This window comes from Thalia democratica, chromosome 9, assembly GCF_965202585.1.
Source record: "Thalia democratica chromosome 9, ktThaDemo2.hap1.1, whole genome shotgun sequence".
NCBI classification, from domain to species: Eukaryota; Metazoa; Chordata; class Thaliacea; order Salpida; family Salpidae; genus Thalia; species Thalia democratica.
Window position 1 is genome coordinate 38,886,057 of NC_139173.1, and position 11,780 is coordinate 38,897,836.

Consider the following 11,780-nt stretch of genomic DNA (forward strand, 5'->3'; position numbering starts at 1 on the left):
GAAGTCAACCTTTTTTACTTGTTGTATGAGATATAAAACTTTACCACAAAAGATAAAAATAGTATCAGCTAAAGTACTAAGCAAGTATCTCCACCTTAGAAAAACAAATGTGTTTTAGTTGTAATCAAAAGTAAATACCTTTAAGATTAATTTTAACATTTAAAACTTTATTGCTTTGATATAAATAAGTACAAACAAAATTTTTGTTAAATAAAATGAGTTCTTTATTAACAAAAATATTCTAATAAACTATAAAATATGATGACTGAATAAATATAACAGTAACTTGCCTTAAAAATATTTATTTTTAATAAACTTAAACTATTTATGTTTATATGACTAAGAAAGTAAGTTCTGAAAAAATGTATTGTTGAACTATTTACAAACAGTAGACATAAATGTATATAGCTCATTTGAAATACCCTTTGTTGATTTATATATTGATTTTTATCAATTGTATAATCCATTTAGTAAAGCATTTTCAACGCACTTAAACACACTTGAGTGAAAACCAGTGCTTTAGTTTGTTATAAGTAATTTAACTTGACAAAAACGATTATACAACGTAGAAATAAATAGTTATGCTATGGTCAAAATATTTTCTACTTATACTCCTATTAATGTATTTTGTAGATTCATCTCAATAATATCTAGTTAGAAAGGTTTGTTTTTAATGTAGTTTTTTAGTAAATGTATAAGTGTTACAGTTTCAAACCTACATAAATAAAAAACTAGCCATCAACTAAAGAATAAACTTGTTTTAACTTCTCAACCAGCTTTAATCATAAGGTATAATGTTTTTATTATATTTATCTTAAAATAACTTATTTACTTAAAAAGCATGATTTTTAATTATGGCACTGTTAATCAATGACGTTAGTTTTCATAAATATTAACTTTAAGCTAAACATAATTAAACTAGTTTGAGAGGAATTAAATATTACTATAAGCTGTATACCACTATTGTTTAATTTAAAGCTTAAAAAAAGCCTTGGAAGTTTATAAAAAATCCTTATTGTAATTATCTCAACAGTGCCTCAATTCTTTCAATGAGGTCCTTAATGTTAAGGACTTTGAAATGTCCAATTACAAAGGAATGAAGGTACCTTCATCACTGGCTGCTAAGAGGAGGAATGCAAATAGGAAGAACGTAAAACACGGCCCCATGGTCGAGGTGTGTATTTTGAATTAATATAAACAAAAAACGTAAAAAATATTTCATTTATACAAGTTTAATAGACATATGCGTATCACGATTAATATATGATAAGTTTGTTAAGTTTCTTAGTCCGGGCTTTTTTAATGATACTTTAATAGTTGTTGGAAAAAGTCTGAAAAAAATTAAATGAGCTCTTGTGTTAGTAAGCAACAATACACGTTTGAACTAAAACTTTGAATGCCTTTAAAAAATTACTGCTACTTAAATATCTCTGTTAGCTATCTAAGTATTTTAAATAACAAAGTAACTCAATAAATAAAATAAAATCTAAAAAAACAAAGTAGTCAACAAATTGAAAGTATTAGTAACAAACATATTACATGAGTTTATTCTACTGAAAAAATAAAGCTAAATTGACTATATTAAACAAAATTTGTGTGGAATTCTTATCAGTAAAATACATTATCTAAATCATTAATAAATTCTCCGTTTTGATGTAGACCATATCTTTTCAAGTACATTATTCACATCTGTTTTAAAATTCAAGTACTTTTTAGTTTTTTCATGCTGATTGAAGCAACTGTACAAATAGATTGAAGTCATCATGAGTTGATTTAAATTGAAATAAATCTATTCAAAAAAAAGACTTTTTTTTTTAAACTTTGAATATTAAACTTAATATCTTTTACATAACAAAAGAGTTGTTTGTGCTATTTTGTTAGATTTTCGTATTTATTAAAAGAATTATAGTTTGCCGGTGTAAGTGTGTTAACAACCTTCAACTAATTTTATAGGTTCAATTCAGGCAAACGTTAAACTAAATGTATATTTATTACAGTCACTTGCTGCAAATATGCTGTCTGAATGTGAGAACCCGGAGATTCTCACGGGAGAACTTGATGTAACTGTTCGTTCTGCATCTGGATTCGATGCTGCTTGTGGTAAGTATTTGTTTGTTTACTATTATTAAAACTACCAGTTAAAAAGTGTAGAAACTTTAATCAACATAATCGAAGGATGTTTGCATTTTTTGTAGAAACATATACAACTCTTTAAAATAATACCACTATAATACCACAGTCAGACACTCTAAAGCATTAAAACTATGACAGCAAATTTTGTGGAAATTTTTCGTATCTCAATGCTAAACACGTAAATTGCTTAACACGTGAATAAAACGTCTCCTTCCAACAGCTCCATTCGTGAAAGTTGAAAGTCGTTCGGCGAGCTCCAACAGATCGCGGCAACCCAACCGACGATGATGACGTCACGAAACGACGTGGTGACGTGGCAGGATAGAGTGACGTCACTGATGGTGGAGGGGTGCAGCAAGCTGAACCTGCTTATGTTCCACATGAGTGAGCAGGGGGAAGAGGTCTTGATTGCAAGGAAGCAGATCAACTTGACAAACGTTTGTTTTTTTGTATTAATGTTTAAATAAACATTTGTAAATGTTTAAACATTTGTTATTTAGACTAGTAGCTTACTTGAAAAGGGGACACGTCTATATGAACAAAAGTTTTTGGTTTATGTTTTTCTAACTAGACAGCTATGTAAAAAACAAGAAACAAAACAAAGATTTAAATTAAATTTATAGCTAATATAAATAAAAATTGTAATCAGAGTAACATAGTATGTTTAAGTTTTAAGCTTAGTTTTAAGTTAGCAATAGTTCAGATAATTAAGCCATTGCAGAGTTAAAAAATTTTTTTTTTTGATCTTAGGGTTCAGATTTATCATGTAGAAATTATAGGTCTACGGCTAAATTAAAAAGGAACCGCACAAACATAGATAAAAGCTTATTCCATTTTTACTGTGACCAAGTTTAGATTTTTTTCACTAACAGAAACCTTTTGGTGATTTCAACACTTGGTGTAGCACAGGAGCTTTTTAGCCATATTAAACTTTTGCTGAAATTTCTTAATCATACTAAACTTGACTTAATTTTCTATTTATTTTTTTCTCATCTCACAGGAACTTTTCGGTGATTTCAACACTTGGCGCCGCGCCACGTTCCACTTCAGCGCGTCCAACCTGCAATGTGACGTCAGCTTGTCGTTTGAGCGTGGCAGGAGGAGAGTGGAGAATAGCTACGTCACGTTTGGGGTCGACATCGAGTTCGCGGAGAGGAATGTTGAAATGGGTATTCCCCTCATTGTTAAGATTTTCATTGACAAAATTGAGGAACTTGACATATCACAAAAGGGTATATACAGGGTTAATGGTGAGTTAAAAATTAACTAAAAAAAAGGATTTGAGAAATCTATTTTTTATATAAAAAAAAACAACTGACTTCTCAAACAAGTTAATAAGGTTAACTGCATAATTTTAACTACCGTAAACAAAACAATATACTGTTTTTATATAAGTTGTTTCAATCAAATTTATAACATGATATAAAAACTATAGTAATTTTAAACAAATTTTAGTAATAATAAAACATAAAACTTGATTGATACATAAATAAAATAGGTTTTAAACACACAGGTCAACATAAAGAAGTATTAGATCTGATGGAGCTATAAAAAGACTGGTATGTTGTTTTAGTATTACAACTATTTATTATTATAATACTCATATTGTAATACTTAAGGTTTCATAATTCATGTAATTGGTTAATACTATAGTAAACAAACGAAGTACTGGTTTGTACTATTTGTAATACAATATATGTGTTTAACAAAAGGCAGCGGTGCATTACAACAAGTCATATTTGGCACTGATTTGTACTTTTTGTAATCAATGCACTAGAACTAATTTATAAATATTAAACAGAGGGTAGTGAAGCAAAAATGATGTAAAAAATGATGTGATTGTTTTGTATGAGCACTTTTGAACTTTGATACAATAAATTTTTTAAATAAGAGCTATATTTTAAAACAGTAGATATTTAAAAGTTAATTAGTTTTACTTATATTTTTATAAGAGACATAGTTAATTTGATATTTAATGTTTTATAGGGAGTGGGTGAAACACTGATAAAATAGTTGTGACGTAAAAAATGATGTGATTGTTTTGTATGAGCACTTTTGAACTTTGATACAATAAATTTTTTAAATAAGAGCTATATTTTAAAACAGTAGATATTTAAAAGTTAATTAGTTTAAGTTATATTTTTATAAGAGACATAGTTGATTTAATATTTAATGTTTTGGAGGGAGTGGGTGAAACACTGATAAAATAGTTGTGACGTAAAAAATGATGTGATTGTTTTGTATGAGCACTTTTGAACTTTAAAAATTGATGTTTACACGAGGTTGCTATTTGCTCTTCCTCGAATAAACTTCCGCACTTTCAGAATTCTCAGCCTTCATCTTGTTAGGTTTGATTTTGTTGATATGAGTTTAGGTTGCTTGTGTCATTATAAGTTAATATAAATATCAAAAGCAAAATTATTACAAAGACTACTAATAGTGATACTTTAAAAACAGAAGTATTAATCTGTATTGTATAATACGGTTTATTACAAACATTTAAAATTATTGACATACAAGTATCAAATGAGTTTAATGCTCAGAGATTATTTGCTTTAAAGGATGCTAATCTAACAATAAACTTTCTAACATTCTAAATCATTTTAGCTTAACAAAACAAACCGGTATATTCAAACTTAAACTATTTTATAATTATCAGAGTGTCGAAACATCAGCACACGAATAAAATGAACATGGAAAATCTGAGCACAGTATTCGCTCCAACTCTGCCGTATTACCCCAAGCAACTGCTCAACCCTACTGTTAGTTTTTACTAGCAGTAAAAATAACAAACTGTAAACTTGTACGACATAATTAGATACATTCCTTTTAGTGTGCTATCTAATGATAAAATATTTTTAAGTCCTTATTTGATTGTCTAGGGAGTCATTAGAAAAATTATTAGAGAATTTTTAATGTGTTTTTAAATCAAGTAAACATATAATACTAAACCAAAAAGTTGCTTATGAAAACCTAACACTCAAGTAAGTACTCGATCTCAAGTTAGAACAGATCAACTAATTGTTAATTTGCTAGAAATTAAGTATGTTATTTAAAAACTTCTATAATCTGAGCAAAATGGCACAGTATAAACTTTCAAATTAAACAGAAGCTAAAATTAATACTCAGACAGGCAGTCTTTAAATCAAAATATACTAAAAAGTTTTTTTCAAACTTAGTACATGAATAATATGGTTTAACTTGCTAAAATAAAATTGATGAAATTAACAACCAAATAACTTATTTTAAATTTTCATCACAGATCAACCTGCCAAACTGCCAGGAGAGTCTGGCCTTTATCTTTGAAAAGGTAGATTGGTCCAAAAACAGGAACGAGCTGATATCTTCGGTGGAACAGAAAAATATTTCATCTTCCACAGAAGTCAGGCCTCCGAACTTGGATCTGCAGAAGCCCTATCCTAGAAGGTTTTTTAATGAATGAGTTTTTACAAAACAAACTAAAAGATAAGTATAATTGTAAGGTTTAATGTTTTTTACTTGTAAACAAATAGAAAATTGTATACGTCAGAGTCATTAAACAAAAAAAAAGAAGTATAATCATTTTCATAAGAATAACTTTATTTAATATTTGTTTTGCAAAATGAGAATTTATATTATTTTGTAACAATATTTTTTCTTAGCTTTCCTAGTTTTTATTTTGTAATTCGTTTTTTCTTCAGTGAATAGAAACTTGCTGATGAAGTTTAATAAATACGATATCAGCTGTTTATGTTAAAAAATATATAATAGTAAGTGTACTGTACTGAATAAAACTGAATAAAAATTACAAAACTTTTCGCAGAAGCCATGACTACGAAACGATCCGACCGCTGATTCAGGAGCCTTCTACGTCAGCGAGCAAGTTCAATGAATACTTTTAAATCATCATCAAAAATCGGTTTGCCCAGAAATACGTAAAGTGACGTAAAGAGATTGTGATATGTCATAATCTTAATTCTACTGCTGATTTGCTAGTGAGCGTCTTTTGAGCTCTTTTTGGTGTGTGAGAGTGTTCCTGTTCCGTCGCTAGCTTCATAAATAGTTTTAAGCTATTATATTTTACAAAATAGCAAGTAATTTTCTAGTGACATGTTGTTAAAAAATTAAATATTTTAAAAATTCTTTCATTGGTTGTTTAGAATGAAAGCCTACAGCTGTTTTGTTACATAAGTTTTTGTTTTTGATAAAACTATAGTTTTGTCGATTTTCTCTGTTGATAATAAATTATATTTCTTTTAAAATTTTAGTCTCACTTATTAATTTTTTTTTTCATTTTGACCAAACTTACTTTTCGGTTATCCTTTAAAGCTGTCCAAGCTTTTATGGCTTCATATAAAATTTAATGAAAGTTTTGCGACCTTGTGTGTGTTTGAATTTCTAAGTGATGAACTACTATAGTTTTGGTAAAAACCACCTTTAAAAAATTATTTACAAATTTCTTATAAGTGCTTTCTGGTTAATCATTCTTTAATCAAAATTCAACATTTGATTTTACATTCTCTTACTCCATACTATAGTACGTTTGATTTATTCTTGCAGTTAAGCATTTCCTTGTATAACTTTTTCTATACTAAATAACAAAAGCAATAAATGTTTTTTAAATTACAATTTTTCAGAATTCATAGCCTTTTACTATTTCGTGTTTTTTATTATTTTTGAGAAAAAAATTGGTATACTATATCTTTACTTTTAAACTTATAACTTAGACAACTATTGAAAAAATTTACGAACGTAAGCATTGTTAAATAAAACAGTATTTAGTATTATTTTTGAGTTTATTTTACTGTTTTTAGCGGCGTATTTATTTAGTATCACACAACCAGGCTTCGTTAAAGTTACATAATTCTAACAAACGGTTAACAGTCAAGCTTTTCATTTATAAAGTGAAATTTTAAGCTGATTAAAAATCAGCTGATAAAGTTATAACTTCCTTACTAAATTTACTTAAAATTTGTGAAAAACATGTAAACTTTCCTGGTACCCAAGTAAAAGGTAACCAAAAAAGTTGCGACTCTTTAACCAAAAGGTTCTTCCAACACACCAACTTCTAGGAGCGAGTATTTTTAGCTTTACTTTTATCGCTCAATAAACAATATAACTAATTTTGTTATAAAGTGTTTTATTTATTAAATTATACTAAAAAGTTGCTCTAAATAAAATCAAAGTAAAGTTGTAGAAGTAAATTAAGAAAATATTTTGTTACTGGAATGGAAGATATCAAAATTAAACACTCTTTTGGCTTGTAAACCATTGTTTAAAATAAAGTAAACGAAAAAAATAATTATCAAATATTTCATTTACCCAAGAAAAAAACAACACAACAAGAGCCTATATGTAAATAAAATAGTTTTTGTATATAAAAAGTTAATCTAAGTTAATGTAAGATAAAACTATACTGCAAATATAAGTTTTTATGTGAAAAAAAAAACTGCTATATTCTTGTAAGCTTTTTTGTGGGTACAGTTTTGGCATATCTGTTTATAAAACTGTTTGATTGTTTTAATAGTCATAAATAAATATTTTCTAACTCACAAAAACCGACATTAATAATAGATTTTACAAATAACAAATATAATAAGAAATTATAAGACTAGAAGTTTAAAAAAAAATTGTTTTACTCGTGAAAAATAACGCTCTTGTTCTATAATTCTCATTTTTCATCGTTAATATAAAGTTTTAGGTATTTTTTTGCATAGAATTTTATGCCCAAAATGATGGAGACATTTGTTTTTAAGTATTGGCAAGTTTAAAATAAAAATAAATAAAATTTCAAAAATAAAACTTACCTGTTCATTTTTATTCAATTTTGTTGCTCAAAAATTTGCATAAATTTTCATATTTATAGTTTTGTCTAGTTTTCAGATAATAACTACTTAAGCTTGTTTATATCAGCTAGGTAAACTTGCTGTTCTTATTATAACAAAACTGCTTATTGAGTTGAATACTTAAATTAATGAAAGTTTACAAAAATAATTCTAAATAAAATACTTTCAATAAACATTTGTGTTCAATTGTTTTGCTAAAATAATCAACTTAATTGTGTTTTGCTTGTTGAATAAATTCGTTTGTATACTCTTGTGTTATACATTTATTATTTTTAACAAGTTATATAGTTTTACATTTAACGTTTGTTTACCTTTATAAGTTTAATTGTTTATACAAAACCTTTAAATTTAAACATAAGTTTAAAACTGAAATTAAAAATGTAGCACAGATATTTGTTATCAACATAGTTCAAATATTAGCATCTGCTATTTGTTTTAACTTTTATTTCATATGTTGTTGAAAAATATAAGTTTGAAAGATCCTCTAAAACAAGCAATAAATGTAATTTAAAGTTCTATTTTGCTTATTTTTCATGATTTTTATAAACTGTTTGGTGTTTTTTGAAGCAGGTGCTCAACATGATGGTAAATTTCATTTAAAATTAAAACCAGGTTTAAAAAAAACAAAAAGTTTTAAAACAGGTTAAAGTTTTCAAAGGTAAAATAAATTTTCCTGTTTAAATTTTCATTCAGTTTCCATAATTTATAATGACTACAGCTGGTTAGGTCTTAAGATAAAAACTGCTTTTTTATAGAGTTTATTAATGTAATTAGTTCTTTAACAGTTTATTAAAGACTTTTTACTTTGCTAACAGTTTTAATAGTGTATTAATATAGTTTGTAAAGTTAAGCTTAAACATTGGTGTCTGTATAAGTATTTATTCTCATACTTATTGCAACTAAATGTTCTCTTTAATACTAGAGTTAAGAATTATTTTATAAATAAGTATTACACTAATCAATAAGAAATAAGTTTTATTAACTAGTTTTAAGTAACTTTTAATGTAAATTATAGCTGTTAGCTCAAGTATTAAGTAAGATAATGTTAGGTTAGTGGGTTAGTTTTATCATTATGATTTAAATGACAAACATAAAATAGTTTTTGTATATAAAAAGTTAATCTTTACTTTAGTGAAACTTGAAAATAATACTGAAATAACTATGATAAAATGAAATACCTTTCGTTAAAACCTACATATAGCAATAAGTTCACATATATTTAATTTTGAATGTTACTGACTTAAGTATCATGATAAAGTTTATATGTAAGTTAAATGATAAGTAAAATGAGCAGGTTTTTCCATCAGGAACAGTATGTAATTTAAAAACACAATACTATGATTACTTGTGTTACAGTTTTAAGAGTTCATTAAAAAATTCTATTAGAGCTAAACTAGTTCAACTGTTCTGCAGCTCACAAGTTTTTATTCAAATAGCTTGAATTTAATACTGTTTTGAAAAAGTTAATTAAGTAAACAATAGTGTTCACAAGTTAAAAGTTCACATTATCAAGTTATTTGACTATAAATAGAAATACAGTCAAATCATATAGATAACTTTGTCAGTGTACACATCAAACAAAAACTATTTTTCTGTCAAGTAGTACACTTATCTATAAACTTGATGAAATGTTTTTATTGTATGCCATAACTTACATTAAACTTTTTAATTAAGTCAAATTAAGCTAAATTTAAGTCATGTAAAAATAAACTGTTGACCAAATTAAAAGTACAGAGTTTGTAAAATTAAGCTTTAATGTGTGCGTAAATTTTTATTCACATACTTGTTTTAAGGTGTTTTTAATACTAGAGTGATGTATTCTTTTATAAATATGTACACAAACCAACAGGTTTCCATAAAAAGTAGCTTACTAATCAATCACAAGTTTACTGTGATTGTATTAAATTTATTTTAGTCATTTATATTTACTCATGTAAGTAATGTTTTGTTTAAGCAGTTAATGAATAGATACAAATGTATACCTTTAAACTAAAACAAAGATTTAAAGCTGAAATTAAAAATATTGCAGACATATTTGTTATGAACGCAGTTCGAATACTAGTATCTGCTGATTGTTTTTAAACCCTTTCATGCAAAAAGATACAAGTTTGAAAAATCAAACAATTCAAATTCAAAGCTTTGAAGTTTTTAATCCTTATTTTTCATCCTTTTTATAAAGTGTTTGGTGTTTTTTGAAGCAGAATTCGGCGCTTGACATGATGGTAAATATTATTTTTGAAAAAAACTAGGTTTAAAAAAATTATAGCGAAAAGTTTAAAATCAGCTTAAAACTTTCTAAGTGAGAGAAGAGAGAACCCGTGTATGTCACCAAGCGAATTTTTTGCACCAAGTTTTTATTTGTTACGTAATTATAAAAAATTGTGTTTGCAGAAATTTTTCATGAAAATTGCATTCATTAGTAAAATGTTTTCTTACTGGTAGCAGCTCTTGTCATTTTTTTTTTAAACTTTACTTTCATAAATTATTTTAGAGTTTACCTTCTATATATATTTTTTAAGTAATAAAAGGTAGTAAAAGCAGATACATAAAATCAATTACTTGGTTTGAAAAAAAATCAGCATTGTCTTTAACAGTTGAAACTTAAACTGTTTATGCTTGAAAAAGGTACATAAAACAAATTGTGATGCCTGTATGTTTTAAAAGTATCTTGAATCAACAGTCTTCTACTCTAACCATGTGACTCATTATCTTTTTTTTTCATGACTTAAGAGAAAAGTCTTTATCTTTATGTTGAAAAAGTGTCTCAAATCAACAGTCTGCTACAATTTATTAGTAATCCTTTGTATCTATTTAATCATAGTTGCACTGAAAGGTTTTTATTAAGCACAAGCAAATTGGGCATCTTCTATTTTAATTGTTAAATTATTTTAGAGTTTACCTTTTTATATGTTTTTTTTAAGTAATTAAAGGTACTAAAAGCAGATAAATCAAATCAATTACTTGGTTTGAAAAAAATCAGCATTGTCTTTAACAGCTGAAACTTAAACTGTTTATGCTTGAAAAAAATGTACATAAAACAAATTGATAATGTCTGTATGTTTAATAAGTATCTTGAATCAACAGTCTTCTACTCAAACCATGTGATTCATTACCTTTTTTTCATGATTTCAGAGAAAAGTCTTTATCTTTATGTTGAAAAAGTGTCTCAAATCAACAGTCTGCTACAATTTATTAGTAATCCTGTGTTTCTATTTAATCATAGTTGCACTGAAAGGTTTTTATTAAGCACAAGCAAATTGGGCATCTTCTATTTTGATTCTACAGCAATCATCTATACCATATTCTTGCCACTAACCTTCTTGTGGCAATTTAAATATCAGGTCTGTTCTTGGTTTACTGCTCTTACTGAGGTAAGTGCTTTATATGTTATACAAAATAGTTAATGTTAAGATGATAAATGTCATATAAGATAATTTTTTAGGGTTGCCAACACTTAATTTATTAGTATTGCTCAGGTTTTAATACTTGATAATTAGTTGTTTCATTAAATATTGTCGTTAATTTTGTAAATGTAGAATACCATTAGTATAAATTAGTGCTCAAAATCGACTGATATCAAGTATAAGTGAAGTACATAACACATTAGTTTCTAATTTTAATAAAGTTAAGATGAAATTTGGTTTAATAGAGTACAGTTTTTGAATAAAAGAGTGGCAGCCCTGGTACTTATAAATGCATGTCATAAAATTATGAATTAATTACAATGAAAGTTTTAGATTAAAAAATATCCTATAGAGTATAGTGTTTCTAAAGTGTGTGAAAGTAACTAAAGAGCTGTTACTATTAAACATTATTAGCTTT

At 26.5% G+C, this 11,780-nt stretch overlaps 1 protein-coding gene across 1 annotated transcript; it reads left to right on the forward strand.

Moving 5' to 3' along the window:
* The first annotated feature begins 2,012 nt into the window (after positions 1-2,012).
* LOC145844387 (rho GTPase-activating protein 29-like) lies at positions 2,013-5,421 on the forward strand. Its single transcript, XM_082951783.1, has 6 exons — positions 2,013-2,100; positions 2,354-2,570; positions 3,134-3,383; positions 3,647-3,692; positions 4,793-4,895; positions 5,396-5,421. The coding sequence occupies exons 2-4, from the start codon at positions 2,418-2,420 to the stop codon at positions 3,682-3,684; spliced, it is 441 nt and encodes a 146-aa protein (XP_082807909.1). The 5' UTR covers positions 2,013-2,100; positions 2,354-2,417; the 3' UTR covers positions 3,685-3,692; positions 4,793-4,895; positions 5,396-5,421.
* The last annotated feature ends 6,359 nt before the right edge of the window (positions 5,422-11,780 follow it).

Coding starts and splice junctions, on each gene's coding strand:
- LOC145844387 (XM_082951783.1), top strand. CDS start 2,418: ATGATGACGTCACGAAACGACGTGGTGACGTGGCAGGATAGAGTGACG. Junction 2,571..3,133: donor AGCAGATCAACTTGACAAAC/GTTTGTTTTTTT, acceptor CTCATCTCACAG/GAACTTTTCGGTGATTTCAA. Junction 3,384..3,646: donor GGGTATATACAGGGTTAATG/GTGAGTTAAAAA, acceptor TTAAACACACAG/GTCAACATAAAGAAGTATTA.